General features: G+C 38.8%; 1 protein-coding gene across 1 annotated transcript; it reads left to right on the top strand.

Moving 5' to 3' along the window:
- The first annotated feature begins 9,052 nt into the window (after nt 1-9,052).
- C3H6orf58 (chromosome 3 C6orf58 homolog) lies at nt 9,053-21,980 on the top strand. The gene is made up of 6 exons (XM_059469674.1): nt 9,053-9,374; nt 13,341-13,427; nt 16,873-17,057; nt 18,169-18,302; nt 19,316-19,554; nt 21,853-21,980. The coding sequence occupies exons 1-6, from the start codon at nt 9,053-9,055 to the stop codon at nt 21,978-21,980; spliced, it is 1,095 nt and encodes a 364-aa protein (XP_059325657.1).
- Nucleotides 21,981-22,647: the final 667 nt, after the last annotated feature.

Here is a 22,647-nt window from a genome sequence, read left to right as displayed (position 1 = left end):
ACATTAGTGCATGGGCACTGCCCCTGACCAAGGGGTTCTTCAAACTGCACAGATCAAAACCTCTCTGGGCAAGAGCAGCTGCTAGTCCACTTCCCAGACAGTAACATTTGAGATTCTCCCATTCAATATTTCTGCAAATTATGAAAGATTCACCGTGTCTGGACAGGGACCTGTTTGTGTCTGTAACTATATCCCCCCTGAGACATGGATTCAGCACTTGGTTAGTGTTTGAACTGTGTCATAAGGACATCATACACACAAGGGTCATAGGGATCAGAGGAGCTGTTTCTTACAGGAAAGACAGGAGCCACAATGGCTCCAAAACCAAGCTAACAGTCCAAGCACAGCATGTGATCTTTATGCCAGTCTGAGGAATTATCCTGACTGCAGAAAAAGAGTTGATACCTGGTCCAGTATAAAAACCGCTGGACAAAGAGTTTTTTTTGCTAAAGCATTTGGAAAGCATTGTTGCTATTAAACGTTTGTTTAAAATCCTTCTGTAGCACATTGCCACAATGTCTGGCACAAGTAGCCGTAAAGTTAGATGTACCCTCTCTTTGCACCTGTCAATTGAGATGGAGACATCTGACTGGGGGAAAAATATCAATTTTTTACTTCAGTGATCTGATTTGGTACATGTGCATACTTGCCAACATATTAAAAACATGTTCTAGTCCAGTCTTCTGATTCTAGATAATTTTTATTTCAGCTACATGTGAAAGTGATAGGGAGATTGAAAAGTTATATAGCATCATCTAGTGTTCATATACAAATTTACAGGAGCTTGCCGTTTCACCACCCTCAATTATTCAGGTTAACTGGCACCAGTGTTGACTCCAGAGGAAAATGTGAGATAAATTCTGTCTTTCCAGCTGTTGGCCTGTGGACTCTAAGGAGAGAAAAAAAAAAAAAAAAAAAGAGAAAAAAGAGCTGTGCTATGCCCATACTGTTAGCATTCACAGGAATGCGACAAGAATAGTAAGTATTTTCTTGCAAGTATTTTTGCAGATAAGGCTAAGCCAAGGAATTTTGGTGTGTGATTTTAATATAAGGATGGTAGAAGCCCAGGATCAGAGTCTGCTGTACCCATTCTAATTTGACAAAATAAATTAGAATGCTTTATTTTTTAAGCACTTGTTCAAAGAAAGACAATCCAAACAGGAATCCAAATATTCTGTTTCCAAGGCTAAGCATTTTAAATTAAATTACTTTGAAGGAAATGCAATAGAAATCCAGGAGGACATCGCAGACTTCAGAAACCTGCCCTCTATAATGCATGTCTGCTTATGTTCACTTTTCTGGAGGGGGGTTGTCTTATACTTCTTAAAATCTTAATATTTCAAAATTTAAAACTGATTTTTCTTAACTGTGTACTGTGTTTTTATGCGTAGAATAGCCAGCATAGAGATATATGTTAATACAAAAAAAAAAAAAAAAAGAGAAAGAAAACCCCAAAATAAGGGGAAAAAAATACTGATGCCTCAGGTTTTAGCTTTTATATTTTTCAGATTCTGTACTTCTTTAGTGTGTATTTCTGAGCTTCATATTAAGGGATAGTAAGTTCTCCTCACAGAGTAGGTTGACAAAATAATTCCTTCTCTAGCTGAGGACCACAGACAAATGATCCAAATCTCAGGCCCAAGAGCATAAACAATGTGTATTAAAGAGAAAAAAAACAAGAAGGGTGGGCCTTCATAACATAAAGCTATAAGTGGACAATTAACTCCAATATGCAAATGGACCAGAACTTATGAAAGTATGAGACCTCATGACCAGTCATGCATTTTGTGACCATTTTGGGTTTATCCTGGCTGGGCTCTTGTGCTGCCCAAAGTGTATCCATCGAAGCCTCCTAATAAATCCCTACGTTATTCTTTAGCTGTGTCTAGCCTCTGTTCTAGGTCAGCCTTGACAAGGCATCAGTACCCATGGCCTTCCATTTAAATCTAGGCTACAGCCTAAGACTTTCTTGTATCTGTGTCAATGACACTCCTAAGCATCTCCAACAGGTCTCATCACTCTGGAAAAGGCAGCCTCTGTTTCTAGGGAGCACAGCAGCTTCCTTCACCACCCAAACAGCAGGTCACATCTCCCCAGGCTCTTCTGCTGCATGGTTTTCCATGGTGTGCCATCCCCTGTAAGTAAGGATTATATTGTGGCTCCCTGCAGGGACCACAGAGCACGGCCCAAGTGCTGGTGCAGGCAGGGAGGAGACAAAGACAGGTTATACTGGAAAACAATGCAGGAGCAGGACAGCCAGCCAGATGGGAGGCTGAGGGAGGCATACCTTGTCACCAATAAAGCTATTCTAGTCCTCTTGATGAGAATTAAGTGGGACAATTAAGTATGACTCAATATGAGTAAGGTCACGTGGCACACACATTTGAGGAAATGGCGCTTCAGAACAGGCCAGGAATATTTGGGAAGCTGGACATTTTTTACTAGTGAAATCAGGGACTACTCAGAGGTTCTTGTTTAATAGGAACACCTGAGGGCTAAATGAATTCCTTTCAAACATATTTAAAACCAAACACGTGTTTCACTCGCATCCCTTTGACAATCCAAGGCCTAATTTTTTGATGACTTGGGACAACAGACTAGAAATTCCTGTCCTGCAATAACTGCTCAGCTGTGTGTCTCAGGGATTTTTTTAGGGTCCCAAACTTGGTGGCCTTTGTGGAGCTTAGTCATATTTATATTTGCTGTGTATCAGCAGGTGGCTGTCAGATAGGAAATGAATTTCACATGAGTCTTTATGCAGTGGACACTTGCATTATGGAATTGATATTGGTATGTATGAAGTCATGCCATGTGAGAAATCTCAGAAGCAGAGTTCTCTGGAGCATCCAGGTACTGGAGTTTGAGGTGTGCTCTAAAAAGAGATAGAAGTTAAGGGAAAGAAAAGCATGAAAAAGTGGGTATAGGAAATACTTATCATGTTTTTCATAAAAAAGCATTCTGTTTGAAAAAATGTTTGTTTTCTGTCATCTCTAAGCTTGGTGACATGACATCTCTCCATATACTATCATTAGGCTTCATTTCAATGTTAGCTTTGTTGTGCAAGCATCTGCGAATACCCAGTAATTTCTGTCTTTTCACACCTACCCATGCACATGTTTGCTCCTTACACACCTTTTCTGGGTTTACAGTACCTTAATTATGTTTCAAAAATGACTGATTTGGTTTAGCAATTTTATGTTGAATATACATTTTAGTTTAATCAAACAGGTTTGGAATTCGTTTTTCATGAGTTATTCAGACTTCTCTAAACAAGACTGTAATCTGCTTTTCTTGATAATCACCCTTATTTCCTCTCTCATTACAAATGAACAGCAGAACTAAAATAGTGTGTTGCATACCAACACAGATTATCAATTAGAAACAACAAGAGTGTTATTCTTTCCCATGATACAAGGAAAATTAGACAATAAATGTGAGGCTAATTTATACCTCATGTTTTATTCCTCATTTATACCTCATTTCTTTTCGGTTGTCTTGTACTAAAATTTATTTTTCCTGCTTACACAATGAAGAGCAATCTATTCCTTTGAGAAATTTTTTTGTTGGCTCTCCTTTGCTTTCTTGCAAGAAAGCTGCTCCCCTCCCCCTCCCTTTTATTTTTCAGTCTAAGGAAAATGGCTACAGCTGGAAGAAAATGGTTGAAAGCCTCCTTAAAATTTTGTCTGCAGTCTCTGAGTTTCAAGCGCTGATTTTAATCCCTGAAATAATTGTTTACTCCTTCCAAATGGTAAAAAAAAAAAAAAAAAAAGCTGTTTTGGTTCAAGTTTCTAATTGATGCATCTGTTTTGCATACTTCACATCAGTAAATCTGGGCACTAGCATCTAGCCACAGATTTACTGTTTTGGATACTTGTAGCTTTCTTTTAATTAATCTTTTCCATTATGCTGATTTTTTTTCTAATTAGCTATTCTCATTTTCATCTAACTAAAATGTCATGCTAAAATTATAAGTGAAGATTCAGTTTGTTTGTCTTATAAATTAATCCGTAATTAATGACAGATTGAAAAATAAACCCCACTCACAACATGATTCTAGTAATTTTTGTTGCAATTTACTCTTTCCCTGGTGATATATAAACAGACAGCCAAAAGATTTCCTTGGCTTCATAAGCAGTCTTAGGGCTGTATTTGACAACAATTTCTAAGAAAAAATAGACATATCATATTAAAAATTCACTATCATCTTCCTCCATTAAACAGGTGTTTACAACTCAGATGCTCTCAGGAGTATCTGTTTTGCTTATATCAACTTTTAAGTTTGTGTTTCAGTGAGTGCAGCTTTTATTTAGTCTGACTCAGTGGAATGAATTCCATCACACTATGAAAATAAGGCTGAAGTATTTTATGGTAGGTGCTGAAGAGGTGATGCTGAAGACCACACTGTAGGTGCTAAATTCTACAGACAGCTGACTCCATGATCAGCTTCACCTTCAAGCTGAAGATAAAAAACACAGTAAAGATTATGGTATAATCTGAACTAACCTCTAAGCTAAATATACCTCCATAATACCATTATAAAAATAAAAAATTCAGGTTAATTCAAATTTTTGTTTTGGGTCTGATAAATAATTTTATTGGCTGGTTTCTTTCATATATATATATATATATATATATATATATATATATATAAAATCTTAACATTGGTCCTGCAAGTAAGACTGTTCAGGAAATTTGAGGATGGTCTTGACTCCTCTGGAGCTCTGTGGTCTGGGAAGTACACCTAGGACACCACCAGGTGTCCTAGGACACCACCAGCCATTGCACATCTTGTGTGTAGCTTGCTCCTCAATCCATATTTTTACCTTGGTGGTAATTAATCTTCTTTAACTATTATGAACAGGAGCTCTGGAAATGTTGGATTTACACCTGCCTTTGTAACCATTTGTCCAGCCAGACTTCCACCCAGCCAGCCTCATGGAAAGAATACTGCTTTGTCTGGGAAAGAAAAACTGCATGTGGTAAAATCCCACCACAGATATGAATCTGGCATTTCTGTGTGCTGATTAATTACAATTTATAGTCTGAATTGTCAGGATCTTCAGTGCAGGTTACTCTGTTTGGTGAGGCAAAATCAGCTGGGAACACAGGAAGGCTTTTGCAGAGGGGAGAATGGAATTCATAGACAACACGAGAATGATGTTTTCCAAAAAGGGAGAAATGTTAGCTCCAAGGATGGGTGAAGGAGCCAGGACATGATGATGCAGCACCTCCTGCTATATCCACTACACACACAGTGTAATTTCCCCTCAGATGCCTGATGCTCAGCATGTCTTACTGCATTAGTGGTTGTACTCATGTGACCAAGGGTTTGGCTGATGACCTTTACTCACAGAAACACCAGCAGCAATTTACAAACCCTTTTACAGCCCTGTTAAGGGGTTTTGCTGGAGGATGCTGCAGCCAGAGAGATCCTCCCTGCCCAATACTAAAGGCCTGTGACAGAAAGAAAGAGAAAGCCTGTTCCAGACAATAGCTGTGAACAATAACAACAGAGAGCAGTAAGAAACTTAAATATATCCACTGCTTTTAGCTTATTCAGTGAATTACATGAAGAATACTTTTACCAAGAGTGTAGTCATTTTCCCCTGAAACAGATCAGAGACATGGGGCACCCACAAATTCTGGTGCAAGTGTCAGGACATGAAACAAGGTGCCATGTGATAGGGAGGCTCATAGCAATAGCCCATACAAATGAAAACTCATAATTCTTCCTCTTAGGACTGTTGCCCTAAAATGAAGCAGGAAAACCCTTCCTTTCAGTGCTATTTTATATGGCTGAAAGATAATGATATCGCCAGTCTACCTAAAGGTTTCTCACCTGCAAAACTCTGTGTCAGTTCTGAATTAATTCCATTGGAGTACTGATGTCCCTTCCTCACTGGCTTTCCAGCTCCTTCTTCAGTGTATCCAACAGGACTAAGGAACCTTATGTTTTGATAGTTTGGGGCTTAGGGCTGCCATTTCTTCTTGTGGTCACCTCAACTCATCTAATTGATGCTCATTAGCTTTTCTGCAATTATCTTAAAGAAAAATCTATAGCCCGCTTGAAAACTGCAGCAGTCTCTCTTGAAACTTGATAATTACGTATCAGACCTGAAATTGCCACCTATTATATATCCTGCAGTCTTTCCCAGCATGTGATTCTGCTGCAATGCCTCTGGGAACACATCCTTACTGAGTAACTGGTGAGGTACTTGCTAACAGAGTGGTGAGTAATGGTGCTGATGTTACTAACAGTCTTCCTTAATCTCCCCCTTGCTTAAAATGCTGGCATCCCTGGAGGGGTGCTATGGCTCAACACCCAACACCAACACCACTCAAGCCAAATTGACATCACATGTACCCTTCCCTCTCCCCCTCAGGACAACCAAACCAACTGGACTGGATTCCAAACTGGAAACACCAGCTCAGATATTTCTCAAAGGAAAACTGTTGTCCTTAAAGTCTTATGGAAACTTCAGCAACTTGTTTGCACACACAGGTGCAAAAATGAAGTAAGATCTTTAAACTGAATTATAATATTTTTCAGGAAGAACTTTTTATTATATTAATAAAAATTATTATTGGCTCTTTAAAGATTAACTGGGTTATTGAAGTCCTTCTATTACCGTAATAAGGCAAGAGGCTGAAACTTCTAAAAGCAAAGAGACTCATCAGTTTAAATAGATGTATTCTTGGTCATTATTTCCCATTTAATATATAAAACAGTTTTTTTTCTATCAAATAGCTCAAAAATTTATATAAGGCAAGCATTATGTCATTGATTTATCTCAATTCTGTGTTATAAGTCTTTGGGAGAGTGTGGTTTTGCATTTGCACTAGTGATTAATATTTTCATGCCTGCCCAGGTTAGTGTTAGTAGAGTTTGCCTTTCTAGATGGCAGAGCAGGAGGACAGTTTTTCATGCGCAGTACAGTTCCAAACAAGCATGGAACCAGTAGTCCCCTACCAGGTAATCTGCCATGAGGATGTAAATATACGATATCTCTAAAAAAAAAAAAGTGAAGATTTTTATTCACCTCTATTTATCTTATGTACCTTAAATAAAATTGCTCATGTGATACAAATTCCTGGTATCTTTCATTAGGAGAGCTCAAACTCTCCTCTATGACTAAAGAAAAACAGAAGGAGTTTAGCTTCCCAATTGGGACACCTCTTTCAGTGATGATAAAAAAAAAAAAAAAGCCAACCACTCCTACTCACTCCTTCCTGATACTAAATAAAATTTCTTCCTTAGTGCAATCATGAGCCTTATGCCTTTTATTTCATAAGTTTCCTCCATATATCTTGTGCCTTAGCTGTGCCTTTCATTATCCTTCCTTTTTAGATAAGCCTTGCTGCCCATTGCCTCAATTAGGGACTAATATATATATATACATATATATATATATAAAATCAGCACAGTTTTTGGCATTCATCCTCAGGATTATTCAATAGAATGCCTTATTTTAAGGAAAAAAAAAAGTACCTTTCAAAACATTTCCTAAATCATTTTTTCAGAGTATAGACCAAAAATTACTTCAGAAAAGTAGTTAAAAGAATATTGATTTTATTTAATCTAAAAATATGTTTTCCATGTCTAAAAGTAAACTTGTAATTTCTACTCCCTCTGCAGTCAGTCAGGAGCAATACATCTCAGTGGTGTGCTTTAATGAGTTACATTCTGGGTATACCTGATTCTCTGATTGGTTATCAAGGGAATCTACATATCTAGGTTAGTGTTAAAATGCCCACATTTGGATTAAATAAATGCCATCCATAGAAGTTAATGAAAGAACAACTTGATTTTTCAAAATTTCTTCAAGGCAGCATGATCAGATCTGTGTTAAAGACTGTATTTCAAAATCATTTGGGTATCTCTCTCAATCACCCAAGGACAAGCAGACAAAAAATTATAAGTGATCATTGAAAAATTCTGCTATTTACTAGAAAGTCTCCTTAATAAATAGAGTAAATGGAAAAAATTTAAGTTGAAGAGATACATTTCTTTTGAATTTACTATCAGAAGTTTGCAGCCAATTTTGACTTGCTCCCACTTGAAGGTTCTTTCAGCACACAAAGCCCCACCGAAACTCACAGAATAACTTCAAAGAAAAGCAGCATTTGCAATTTTTCTCATGCAATAAAAGACTGCAGAGATAACAAACCACATGTCTGTTTGCTGAGTGTTCTTTTGCAACCACTGCTTATCTGAGAAAAAGCAGCTGAGGATGATAAAGTCCTAGAATTCCTGACAGTAGGTGAGATCAAGGCAGCTGGATGGTTTCACTTTTGTTGGAGTATAACTTAAACACCAATTTTATCACTGGAGGCATGGCCTTTGTCTTCCCTTTGCAGTCTACAGGATCATGGAGGTTTAATAGGAGACCTTAGAACATTATATAATGATGACCATTTCTACACAAGACAAACCAGTACTAAAAGTACAGCTCTCCAGGTGCTACGTGGCCTGAAGACAGGCTGATCTGGCTACTTCCAACACTCTTATGACCTGAGGGCTGCAGGCAGCTGTCCCAAGGCCTAAAGACAAAGCAGACAATGGCAGCACCAGCAGCATGTCACTACTGCTCCTTTGTCAGTGCCTGGAGTCCTCCTCAGAATACCTCACACACAGCCTGTGCATGTGTTGAGGTGAGATCTCTGCCACTTCTGTCCCTTCTTTACCCAAAGAAATTGGGTTGGGAAAGGGAAGCTGACATCTAGTAAGAAACGCAGACACAGAAAGTTTTATAGTGCAACTGTGCAATCAGTATTGTAGCACCTCACCCATTTGGAAGTGTGTGCATATTTCATGGATTTGGACATTTTCTGATTAGATTGGTTCCTCTTAAACATCTGGTGGTGTTCCCTGTATCCCACAGAGAGGACAGAGCATTGCTCACAGCTGCTAGTCTGGCAACTCCACAGGGTCATGGCTGGGAAAGGGAAGGCAGACAAAGGCTTGTGTGTCTGAGTCAGCCTTTTTGTCCAGCCCTCACCTTTGACAATAAAAGCCCTGCAGCTACAATCACCTGTGTCACAAGCCTTCACAATGTGGCCCCACTTGAGCATACATGCTCTCCTTGTAGTGATTGTCACCTTCAGTCCTGTGCCTGCTGCAACGCAGAGCGAAAACGATGTCACTGGAGAAGATCTCTATCCCCCTCTGTGGGACCTGGCCCCTGGAAACCTGCTGGATTTCCCAGTAAAGGACAACAAAATTGTCATCAATGCTTGGAACTACCAAGATCGACTAGGAGTGTATAAGAGCTTGCTAAGTGCTTCAGCCAAATATTTTGATGCCTTTGGACCCCATAACAGTGGCAATATTCTCTGGGGATTACCATTGCAGCATGGCTGGCAATTTCATACAGGTATGAATTATTTCCTTAAGATGCTGGCTCAGCAAATTGTTTACCAGACCTGCTTAGAGGCTTCCTTTCCAAAGTTTCTGCCTCACAAGCACAGTATGGCCTCAGACAGTGTAAACTTTGACAGAGCTGCCAATTTGAAACAGAAATGCTGAGTGAACACCCTTACCTTGCTGAGAAATAGCTATTAAAATTCCTCATAGGAAGAGGTCAGAATCCAGATTTGTGGTATAGATGGGCAATATTTCAGCTAATTAAAAATCTTTGGAAGGGCATTCCCAGTTGCTTCAATTTATGTAGACAAATATCAGGGCACGCATTCTGCAATGATGTTCTTAAATTTTTAACTAATAGGCTTTTATTTTTGTTAATGTTACAAGCTTCTAGAGATGGTTAGAATTTAATTCCTAAGACATGTATTTGAAAGTCAGTGCTTCCCTCTGAGAATTTATTTCCATCTATTCTTCATGACCAGTTTAGAAGTAGCCTCCTTATTTTCTAAATATGTTTTTTACCAAAATGGAAGTTTTTGTTTGTGGGTTTTCTTGTTTGATTGTTTGTGGGGTTTGTTTGGTTATTTTGTTTTGTTTTGTTTTAAATTATGTCCAGATTCTAAGGGTTTATCCCCTAAAAGCTGGTTGTTGTCTAGGGCAGTCATTCTGGTTCGCTTGTTGTGCCTGTCAGGGAAGCAGTCACAGAAACACACGTGAAAGGTTCCTTAAGGCTAAGGCTGCAATATCTTGTCAGGGGTAAACAAATGCATCTGACTGCCTGTTATTTTCTTTATTGGATGTAACCTGTGGTTACATGTGGTGGTGGTTTGGGTGCCACTGTAGGTTTGAGAGAAGACAGAGGTCCTGCACCTGGTGGTGGAAGAAGGCTGCCAGCATTTAGTCCCACCTAATGGAAAATGTACTCCTAAGTCAAAATGAGGAAAACAAGATAGTAAGCAAAATCCAAGCAGGAAACTAGATGGCAAACAGATAGCAACAAAAAGAGTTTGGTTGGGGTTTAGGCAAGCTCTGTCCTCTTTTCCTTCCTTATGTATACAAAAAGAAGAGCAGATGAAAGGGGTGGATGGTACAGCAGGAGAATTGCCCCAATGTGTGGCAGAGGCAAAGATGACTGGATACAGCAGCTACAGCTGAGTGGTGACCTGCTGGAAAGGAGGAGTTATGGAGTCTGGCCTCATCCACAAAGTGAGGATGTGCCTTGTTGTAGTGACAACTTCCAAGTAGAGACAAGGGACATAGTTTGTGAGGAGATTTGCCCCTGGTTGCATAGACAGGTAATGTCCTGTCACCTGCTAAAAGAGTCATAGGACTGACACTTAGACAATTTTTTTAATTTACATGACCAGAAGGTTAAAAAAATACTAAAAGGAGAAATATCACATAGTTGGAAGTAGTTTTACAGTAAAAAAATGTGAGCATTTGAAGGAAAAATGGAAGGGACAAAGAACAATATAATTCTGGTGCATACAGTAGTGAGGTTAGCAAGGGCTAAACCTAATCCAGATAGGCGGTGTGATAGATTAGTGATGAATGACCGAAGCATCTGTATATCAACATAATAAGCTTGGGCAAACAAAAACAGGATTTGAGTTCATGGTGCAACACAACAGAACTTTGAAAATATTACAATTTTTTTTGAATTAACAGTTCTATCTTGTCCTGAAAGTTATGTTACTGAGAGAATATTTTTATGGATACGGTTCTGTATAAACCATGAAGAACAAGTGAAGCTGTTACTTAATAAGAGTGGCATGAAGATTTGTGATAATCCACTCAGGGACATAAAATTAAATCAGTATTTTGCCTAAATTTACAGCAGAGACAAGGATTGTGAGACAGCATGGCTATTAGGAATGAGATTGTGGAAGCAGAAATTGTCACGTGGGAGGTAAAGCTAAACTGAGGGTCCTACCCGGAGAAATTGAGGAAACAGGATAGACTCTATCCTCACTTCACATACAGAAGTACAAATCCAGGATCAAGAACTTTAAGAAATATTTACATGGTATTGTATGCCTGAAGAGCAGGAAAGATTGTGCCTGTACTTAAGAAGAAAAGAGGAGATAAGGACACATCTTTATTTGCCTTATATCAGCAGTAAGCAAGACATTAGAATAAGTATAGAGGAAAGAATATTTAATGACATGGAACCAGATAGAAAAAGGGATAAAGCACAGGTTATGTGAATCAAAGGTAAATTGTTTCAGGCTAATTTGATATCTTCTTTTGTCATACAAACATTGGGGTTTTTTCAAAAAGAAATGCAGAAATGCATTTACTCCCTTCTACAGAGCAAGGGAACTGCAAATCTGGTAAAGGGAGAATTTGGTGATAACTGCTGCTAAAAGAAGTCTATGGCTAAGTGGAGTTCTTCATCAGCAAGATGAGAATAACCACATTTAGCACTTTCATTAACAACATTTTCACAAAAAAAAAAAAAAAAAAAAAAAAAAGTGGAGAAATCTTGCTGATGAGGTTTCACATAGTTATCAAAAACACATCTGGGAGGTACTGTCAATACAGCTTAGCTTGGGTAGACCTGAAGACCAAAATAACTATTGTGTTAAGCACAGGGAATAGGAGGAAACAGAGACAACAAAAATGGTGTGGACACCTGTAAGTGCAGTTAATGCTTCCAGTTCCAATTTCTATCTTAAAATTATCACTGATACTGCCTGGGATATCTTCATTTTCCTGAAACACCAAGGCTAACAATATTTGGTAAGCCTCATGTACAATTCTTTTGCAACATTTTGTCTTTTTCTTCTTAGCTTTTATCCTTCCCATTCATCCTCTTTGCACACCAGTGATCTATTGCTGCCTGTTTTTTGACAATCTGTTGAAGTAAAATCTTGAAAAATTGAATCTTTCTGTAAATATAAAAAATATAATCTTCATTTTAAAAAATGGGTTGAACTGCAATCCTCATTATTGCAAGTTCATGTTCTCAGTGCTTGGCTACTGAAGGATATAGGTTTGAGCAACTAGCATGCCCCAAAGCACAAGCTCTGCCCAGTCAGCTAGGGAGAATAATTAGGATAATTTGTATGCACATCGTTCATGATCATGTCTTCTTCTTGAGTGTAAGTATCAGAAAATTTGGTCCGGTAATGAGGTTTAGTTCTAATCTGGCAGAAATGACGCTGCCATTATTCAGCTGACTCATCAGAGAGCAAGTGCTCTGCAGGGCAGTTTGGGAGCTTCTCGAATAGCTCAAGTCATTGCACAAGGCCATGGTAATTGCATGCCATGCACTTAAAGCAGGCTTCCTGACACTCTGCATGACAACACTTAATGTACATGTATGGTATTCTTTTAGGACTTAGGCTGTTTCTTCATGCCACGTGCTTAAAGTAAAATATTCTCTCATTAATAATTACGAAATGTCTTGCATGTTTTCTACAGCACAGATGCTTGCAAACTTTGCTAATTAGTTACAGCAATGTTTGCATGCTTAGCTTCACAGTAAGGCTACGTTTGTTTGCATGATTAAGCTGGAAGTGATTCTGTATCACACAACCCAATTAGGTGAGGCAATTACTGGTACACTTAGTTTGCGCTAGTTTGCTTGTTGAGCAGCTCTCCTGAACTAGCAGCCCTACATCTATTAGAAATGATGCTTCAGCTATGCATGTGCTCATGTCTGCATGTGAACGTACATTTAAATCTCACTAAAAACGCTGTGATATCCTGATTTCAAACAGTTCAATAAATTCACAGAATATGTTTAAAGTGAGGGATAGCTCAAAATGTAAAACACAATCAAATTACTATGCAATGAGAAACTCAGCTACTCTAGGACATTAGTTTATGAAGCAAAGCAACAGTGATTGTTTTGCTTCTCTAACCAAAAATCTTCATGCTTTATTCCTTAATCTTTTTCTCATCTCAGTGGGATTTCTTGTGCGAAAAGTTTGAGAAGTATTTGTTGTATTATTTCATTTGATTCATTCAGGTAGATTAGCAGATCCTTCTGGTGTGACTTCCTGTGGTTATGAAAATGGAGAGCCCCTGTGCCAATCTGTAAGAAGCTGGTGGTCCTGTAAGTATATGCTGTCACACTGTTCTTTTCCAAAATAAATTAATGTCCTTGAAGGACATCTGAAAATATTTCTTCCCCTTAGACTTCTCTATTACATTATAATTTCAGTGCTATGTAATTCTCCATCACAAACTTGCAGCAAGATGCCTAAGTGTGAGTGCGTAAATGAAAGTTAATTGATTTTGAATACTTACTTCAGGAAGAAGAAAAAAAAACCCAACAAGTTTGCAGCCTTAAAAATATTTATACTGCAAATATTCATGTGAAAATATGTGGGAAACACAATGACAGGTATATATATTTGTAGATATTTGTAGATATTTGCAGTTTACAATTAGTCCAGAGCAGATTTCTTCAGTTTAGATGCTTGCACTTCAAACTAAAATTTTGTGAGAAAATGTCAAGCAGGAAACTTTGTGGTTCTTACACCATCCTTGGTTCTTTTCCCCTTAGCATATTTTCCCTCCCTAACTTCTGTCCCTTGTTCCCTCAGCTTCCTTGATGCCCTGTTGTAAGTTCCTCTTTTGCCCAGACCTGGCAGTAGGTTTGAGCAAGCAGATCTCTCCCTTCCCTGTCACAGTAATGTTTTTCCTTCAATGGCCATTTGGATTAAGCTTCTGTCTGTGAATCAGCAGTTAAATGTATATATTTTCAAGTGAACAAAGACATAAGCATAGATAAAATTTAAATGTAAATCTAGGGTAAAACTGACTGTGGTACTCACTTCAGCTTTGGTTTTCCCTCTCTGTGTTTGGATAGCACTAGTGCTCTGTGGGATGGTGTCCCACACAGTGTCAAGTAAAAAGAGTTGCTGCATAGCCCTTTGCAAGCAGGGGACCTTCCTGGAATAGAATCTACCACTTTTACTTTCTCAGTGTTTGAATTCCTGCTCTTCATTTACTTCTAAATATTGCATGTTTGCTTGATATCCATTTTGTTGCCTCCAGAAAATGTATAAACTCAGCTTTGATTTACCCTATTGAAGCAAGAGCATGCAAAGAGTCTTTGAGACTGCATGGAAACATCTCTCAGTGTTCTGAGGATATGAAAGCTTTCAGCTGACCTTCAGAGCAGCCCTCTCTGGCACAAGTAGTCACATGAAACCAGGAATGAGCTTAAACCGGAAACTCACATTTAATATACCTTGGGTGTGTGGGATACTACCTGCTTAAGAACATCAGTCTCTTTGCCTAGAATAATACTCAGTGTAGTACTGTCCTGCATTGTTTTATGCCCTCTAAGTCACCCAAGCAGGTGCAAATACATAATATAGGCAAGAACACTTAAAAGAATATAAGCACTTTTTGATGTGAGATCAAGGTTTCAATATTTCTCATGAAAACAGTGAACAAGAAGCAAGAGCCAGTCCAGCGATGAGTCTCAGTGAAACATTGTCTTCTCATCACTAGGGAGTTTTCCTTTGCTCTTCTGACTAGCCAGACATTTCCTCCTGAATTCCCAACCAGGTCCACATTTAGGAACTGTGTCATATCAGTTTCTCTTTATATATAAGCCTTTATATTTTTTCCATCAGCACCCCCAGAGAAGTCGAAACCCTTGTGCCTGACCAGCCTGTCAGTGCCCCATTATGGGGACCCCACCAAACAATCCACTCAGAGCATGGCTTGACCTACCCACGTAGGGTCACAAACCAACAATGTTCCCACTTGGAGTTGGTAGATATTTCCAGTTTTGTCAAGTATGTTATCTGCTTCTGGCCACTCCTCCCTTAGTGCCCTTGAATGACTCACGCTAAACAGTGTACTGAATAACACACTTTATTAACAAACGCACTGATAATCAAACACTGTAACAGGTTAAGGTTCAGAGATTGCTGTTGACAGTGACTGATTGCAAAAATTAATTCGAAGCAATATATTGACCAATTCTAATCAGCAATTAAAGCTAGCTAGAGATAATAATTTAGCTTGTACGGAATGAGGTTCTTACCCAATAGGCATCCCTTTGGGGGAAGAAGACAAGTTCAGCCTGTTGACTGATCCCAGGAGTTATGATGGAGTCTTCTCTGACCTCCCTCCCCACTTTAGCTTGATTTATATTATATATATTCCTTTGAGGGAAGCAAAAAGGTTAAGTTACAGTTGGTGGCATTTCATGTTGATGTGGTGCTTGAGTCATTAGTATATGTACAGAAAAGCAAGACATATTTTCAAGCTAAGGAAGCAAAGGCCAGCTTCTAGTTAACATCTTGTTCATTCCTTGGGCCTAGTTCCTGCTAGCTGCATGTTTTCAGTGGAGCATAACCACAACACCACTCTGTTGCTCCATCCTTTCTATCACATCTGCATCAATTTTGACAGATCATGACCCCAGCACCTCCATGCTGCTCCGTCCTTTTTTATCATCTCATGCTTAGAGCAATACACTGAGTTCCCTCAGTATCCCTGCTCCTAAGGTGTGCAGACCCAGTCCCTGCTGAACTGCAGCCAACACACGCACTCCTTCTTCGTGAACATTGTTTTGTGATCTTCTCCCATAAGGTGCAGCAATGGCTTCCCATTAGGAGGATATGGATACATGGTAGGTGTTCAGGTTTTAATGATTTTGGTCCTCATTGCTGGAATTTTGTGCAAAATATCAGTGCAGTCTGTGTCCCTGAGACCATGCATGGGCAAATGACTTCTCAGCACAACAGCTCAGAGGCGCCCGCCTAAGAGGGAGAACAACAGATCCCAGGGTTTTCTTCACTCAAAACTATTGAACTTCATTTCTACAAAGGGGACACAATTAAGAGGAGAACTTCAGATTCTCCTCTCAAGAGAGGAATATCAAATAGCCCTGTGGGCACTCTCACGGGACAAGGTTTGGCACCAGTGAGGACTGAGCCTGAGTGTCCTACATTCTATATCTGACTGCTCCAACTTATGGAGCAGACCAAAGAAAGCCATCATCATAAAATAAATCTAAACAGACAAACTGAGGTAATATCAAGGAATTTTCAGTGAGTGAAATATTTTTTAGAAGCAAAATTATTATTTTCCAGTAAAATATCACATTTCCCTTTCTCATAGGTCTAGGGTACATAGACGAGGGTTTTTAATAGCAACAACACTTGTGGAATACCCCTTAGTCTTTCTTAGTTTGCAATTAGTATTTGAGAGGCTTTTCTTGTCTTGTCCATGACAGCCTACAAGGTCCCACTTTTTTCCATTAGCTTTTTTCCTTTCCTGTAAAGTAAAACACAGTGGAAGCTCATAAAAGGCTCTTAAAGGACAATGCATAAATGAACACTACAAATCATATCTAAATCAATACAAGGGTCATCTTTATTACATTTCAGTACATATATTCCACTGCTGAGCACAGTTGTATTCGTGGCAATTTGGAACAGTTGTGGTTGGTGTGGGAGAGAGTTCATTTTCTTATGTGGGAATTATTCATTTGCTTGTGATTAACACCTGCTGTCTTTTAATTGTTGTTACAGGTATGAATTACTATCTGTCTATTATACCCTTTCTGGGGGCAGTGGAGGCTGGCCTCTTTGGGCAGCTGCCATATGAGATAGAAATACTGTCACCAGAGGAGCAAAAAGATGATTTCTGTTACAGCGTTAAAGACTGCTGGTCTCGCATGCCCAAGCTCATGGATGACTGGAAGGCCTTTTTTGAAGTAAATAATTTTTTAAAAATATTTTTAGAAATTATACCAAAATATTAGCTTTAAAAAATATTATTACTGTCATATTTTAAGATTCAGAAACCTTAGTTTGTTTTCAATAGCAGCTGCATGTAAAAATAAGCAGGAAAAATGGAAAGCATAGCATACAGTGAGTCAGAAATAAGTAGGACAGGATTTTTAAAAGTTATGGAATTTTTCTCTTCTTTTGAGACAGTTCTGTATTTTGGCCTCTGTTCCAAGACACTGTTTTGTATTCAATTATATATGTATATTATATTATATTATATTGTATATTCAATTTGTGTTCTTCCAATACTGCTTATGTTAGCAATGCAAAATAAGCCTGTGAGATGGAACACTGGCTTTAAAAAGTGGCCTTTGGTTTGTTTCATAAGGTTTGTTTATTTCTTTAAACAACTAAAACTTAAAAATGCTGAAACATCATTCAGAAGTACATCTATTTATGCAAGGAGATATTCTCTTTCCTCCTCACTCTGCTGTTGTCTAATCCTAAAAATAACAATATTTCTTACTTCACAAATTTAATAGCTATTTTTTATAGCTAGACTACTGCAGTCAATATTTTTTATTGGCAGTCAAATAACTGATAATGAGCAGGAATGTTAAACTGTAAGTCCCCCTTGGGAGTGAAAGTAGATGCTTAAGAGTAAGACGGGATTTGTCTTCATAAGATCATTTTTTCCATACATCATGTTTCAGAAGTTATTGTAAAATATTTACTCCTCATATAACTATAATGATAACAAGGATAATTTTCTTCTTTTTCTGAAAATCTTCAGAAAGTTGTGGTTAAAAGAATATAGATAAGTTTTTTAAGATAATAAGGAGTCCCCTATTTTAGCACTGAATATTCCATGGCACTCAGATACAAAAGTCCACTGATTTTTTGTAACCAAATACTGAAATTATGTGAATAAAAGAATAAAACCCTTGCAATGTTGAAGTCGAAAAACAGCAGCTATCACTAACTATTCAAATGCAATTTTCTAAAGCTTATTATTTTGTATGTGCTCATATAAAAAAAAATTTGGTTTAAACCTCCCCTCTCATTTTCTGCCCCTTTTGCTCCCTGTTGCTGCAGTATCTGTTATCTACAGAGCACAAAGCTGTGAGCTCTGCCAGCCTCTCCTCCTTCAAACTGGACGATGCCCTTGGCCTCATGTGGAAGGCACACACCTCCTCCATTGCTTACGCACTCCCCATGTTCCATGACCGGTAAGGGGAATAGAGCAGTGTCCATGGAGCATCTTTCCACCCCCAGGCCTCTTTGGAAGGATGGTATCCTAACAAAGTCTGCATGAGCCCTCATACTGTCACTGTCATATTTTCTGAAAAATCCCTTTGCCAGGATTTCTTCTCCTGGGAAGATAAGAAGCCTCAGAGAAAAATGAAAATTATAATTATCTGATTTGCTTCTCCTTCGTTTTGCTGCTTTGGAATGTGGTTTGGAGATTGTTTATCAACTGGTCATTGTTTGATTGGTTTCATGTGAATTGTTTTGACATAATTACCAATCATGGTCCAGCTGTGTCAGGACTCTGGAAGGGTCAGGAGTTTTTCATTATTATCTTTTAGCCTTCTGTCTGTATCCTTTTTTTATTCTTTAGTACAGTTCAGTATAGCATAATATAATGTAATGTAATGTAATGTAATATAATATAATATAATATAATATAATATAATATAATATAATATAATATAATATAATATAATATAATATAATATAATATAATATAATATAATATAATATAATATAATATAATATAATATAATATAATATAATATAATATATCATATTAAATTAGCCTTTTAAGAACATGGAGTCAGATTCATCTTTCCTCCCCATGACAGGAGACTGTGGAAATGCCACACTTAGGCATCTACTCTATAGGCTCTGCTCTTCCTTCCTCTCTCTCAGAGTGTGGGATGACCAGTGGGAGATGGCTGCCCAAACTGCCATGACCAGTCAGGCTCTGGGCTTAAAATGAAATACTGGTTCCCCTCTGGGAGCCAGGGCCTGATTCAGGAGCTGTGTTTAATCTGGGAAGAGGCAGGGTTGCCAGGAGAAATTTGGTATAAGGTACTTAAGGAGACTTCAAGTCACAATGGCACTGAGGCCACTCAGGATTTTATACTGAACAAAAACCTTTGGGAAAAAATGATCAACTAGTGTGTTCTACAGGAGAGTTCAGTTATCTGCTGCATTTTTTTATTTTCTTCTCTTTCAGCTTAAAATATCTCTCTGATCCAGAAGCAAATTTTGGAGAAGACTGGGCTGATGCTGTAGATTTCATTGCCGCCACACACTTCAAAACAGACTTGCTGACCACAAACAACTTCCAGGCTTTCCTGCCCCACAGGATGCTTGTTGAAGGGGATGTTCTCCCATCCCTTAGTGACTTCAGTCCAGAGCAAAATAAGGTTCTGGTGTCACTGAGAGTTCTTCACAAAGTAAATAAAATAACAGGTATGAGCGTGACCTATAGATATCTGTTGTGCATAGATATTAATATCTTGTTCTCTCTACATACCTTTCTCCATATGAGGGAATTCACAATACAGTGAATGTTTGATATAAAGTAGTATAAATACATCTTAGAGACTAGCAGTAAAACAATTAAAATACAACCATAAGCAAACAACACACCAGACAGCAAATGCTGGTGGGATAACGCTGTGGGATAACAATATGAGGGATTTCAGTGAGAAAAAACCCCAAAACATTATGAGAGCAGATGATCTTACTCTTTCTTTTCCCAGTTTTCACAGGAACTTTAAAAACAGAGACTTTTTTTTCCTGTTTCACTGGTTGAATCTGAAACCATTATAACTCTAAATGAAATTATTAAACCAGTTGAACAAGAACAAACAAACAAACAAAAAGTAAATTATCATAAGCAACACTTTTTGAGTCCACAAGTGTTCTGGTTTCAGTTTTTGATTCTCTCTTGGTCTTTGACTTAACAGAGATGTGTCCCAGCAAAACTATCCTTAGTCAATGCTGACTTTATCATATTCACCATAATAAGTCGTACATCACCATCCAGTGGTGCAACACAGAATTACACTCTCCTGAGGATTCAGTTCTTTCATAGATACTTCTGGGCTGGCTATTTTTGTTTGACCTTTATGAAGCAAAGTTATTTTGAATCTTTAAATTAAAATAGAATGTAAAAATACACTGAAAAATTGGCATGCCTAGCTATGGCACTTGTGATCCTCTTCTATCTGTATATTTCACTGAAAATTCTCTCACCAGCTGGATTTAAAGCTGAAAAAGATGTGAAATAAATCTATTCAGTGCTACAAAAGAGCATCTTCCCATCACAGAGTGCTTCCCTGACATTTTTCATGCAGCGTTATTTTACGAATCAGAATAAGGGTCTGAACAGATATATTGCTTGCTTGGCAGCCTATGACACAGTTCAGGGTTTCTTGACATACCTCCAGGAAAGGAGAGGAGCACAGCAAAGAAAAGCATGACCAGAAGGACAGGAAGGAGGGTCGAGAGCACCAGGGAAGCACATCAGATGAGGAAAGCCCTGCAGGGAGAGAGGGAAGGATGTATGGATCCTGAACATCGTAAGTGGAAGGAGAGAGAGAGATAAGCTTCATGCAGGTGCAGCCATAATGAATCCCATGGCTGAAATCCCTTGCTTTTCAGGGGAGAGATTTCCCTGACTTTGCTCTCAGGGATGAGCTTTGAATTCAGCTGAGAATTAAATGCCACCTAATTCAGCCTGGTAACTGATTTGCAGATCAGAATAAGGAGCTTTAAAATAAATTTGACTGCATCTAGACCCACAGCTTCAGCAGGGACCTGAAAGACCCTACCTCAGTGCTACAAAGCACCGGTGACAAAACAGACTGTTTTTGTAGATGCTTTTAAATACATCCTGTGAGAGACAGGGTTCTCTACTGGTACTGCAAACCTCAACAGCAGATAGAGGGTCTTACTACCTCATAGGATGGGACCCTGTCCAATCCAGAGTGAGATTGATTTCTTGATTCAGAGTTTGATTACTCCTTATTTTTGTTCAGTTGCCCCTGCTAGTCCAGCAGGAACTGTAATGAGAGTTGTGCTGCTTCTAAAGCTTTTCTACTCATGGACTGTCAGATCAACTTTTTACCCAAAGGCAGAACAGGAGGAGAATAAATTCTTACACTAGACATTTTTACCCTCAGATTTGCCCTCTATCCACTCCAAAGATGAGCGCTGACTGGGGTGAGGAGTAGGCAGTGACTATCCTGCAAACTGGGGCTGATGCTGGGCTGTGTTGGCCGAGCCACACGTCCTAGAGAGCCACTGTTTATCACCTGGACTTATGTATTAGGATCATTCGCTTCTTTAGCTTGGGGTCTTAGCTGGCAGAAAGTGAACACTCTTTGTTTTAGAGTGGAAACGAAGACAGGCCTGACTATAACTCCCAGGCTACTGCTCCATAAACCACGGAGCTACGTGCCAGAGCAAACAAAGACCTTCCCATAAGCCTTCAATCATTTCGACCTGCAGCACTGGTGACAGGGGAGCAAGCCCCGTTGTCTGTCAATACAAAGGATCCTGAGCTGAGTGAATGCTCTGCGTCTCCCTGCACATTTGTAGGCAATTATCACCCCCTCAGCAAGCTCCAGCTTTGTCTGCAATTCTCTGTCCCCGGGAGAGTGTGGAGTGCTTGTTGCCAGACGTGCACTTGGTCCCTGGTACGCTGTGAGCTGCATGCTCTCCATGCTAATTTGCCAATGCCATGTTGTGTTTCTTTCCAAGGAGGATTGCTGCTGAAGATCTGGCAGAAGGCTATGTCCACTGAAGCAGGAAGAAGAATAGGCCGAGAGCTGATTGAAGGCTTGCCTTCCAGCCAGAAGCTTGAACTACTTGACCTAATAGAAATTTAGAATTACTGGGAAGGAGATGATTTGAAAATTCCCAGTTCCTCAAGAAAGAGCAGTTCCAAGGTGGATTGATTTAATCTTTTAGCAGACGTGTGTCTGCTAGTCTGGCCTCGGTAATTTCTTACAGCAGGATTTCCTGAGTAGCCATGCATGTCTCTCTCTCATATAGAATCAATGTTTATAACCTTATTTTTCCTAATTATCTCATTTGTTTAACTCAATTCCTTATAAATAAAAAAACCTCACAGAAAAATCTTAGTTTACTACTTTTTGTGGCTTTATAAATAATGTTTGTGGCTTAATAAATAATATTTGGAGATAAAATTAAAAGCAGGCAAAATATATTTGGTTTCAGACTGGTTTCTTTTTCCCCTGTAGACAGGGATTCCACTAGATATGTAATTACTTGATGGTCTAACAGATGATCAGGAGAAACTTTTTTTTGAAGTTCTGATCCAAAAGCCTTGACTGTCAAATCTCAAGGCTGACAAGTCAAATGCCTTGACTGTTTCCCACCAAAGCTGTTATTTCGCAGAGCAGCTCCAACCAAACTGGAAGCTTTCAGGCTTTTCAGATTAGGTGCTTGAGTACAGATAGATTCCCTTGCTGTGCTGTTCTGCAGCAAGTACATACCTCACATGGTAGAGCAGAGCCAGACCAGAGCACTCCT

This window comes from Ammospiza nelsoni, chromosome 3 (assembly GCF_027579445.1).
Source record: "Ammospiza nelsoni isolate bAmmNel1 chromosome 3, bAmmNel1.pri, whole genome shotgun sequence".
Taxonomy (NCBI): Eukaryota; Metazoa; Chordata; class Aves; order Passeriformes; family Passerellidae; genus Ammospiza; species Ammospiza nelsoni.
The sequence above is the reverse complement of the archived record's forward strand: the minus strand, read 5'-3'. Positions and strand labels throughout refer to the sequence as shown.

Coding starts and splice junctions, on each gene's coding strand:
- C3H6orf58 (XM_059469674.1), top strand. CDS start 9,053: ATGTGGCCCCACTTGAGCATACATGCTCTCCTTGTAGTGATTGTCACC. Junction 18,303..19,315: donor CTCCCCATGTTCCATGACCG/GTAAGGGGAATA, acceptor CTTCTCTTTCAG/CTTAAAATATCTCTCTGATC. Junction 19,555..21,852: donor CAAAGTAAATAAAATAACAG/GTATGAGCGTGA, acceptor TTTCTTTCCAAG/GAGGATTGCTGCTGAAGATC.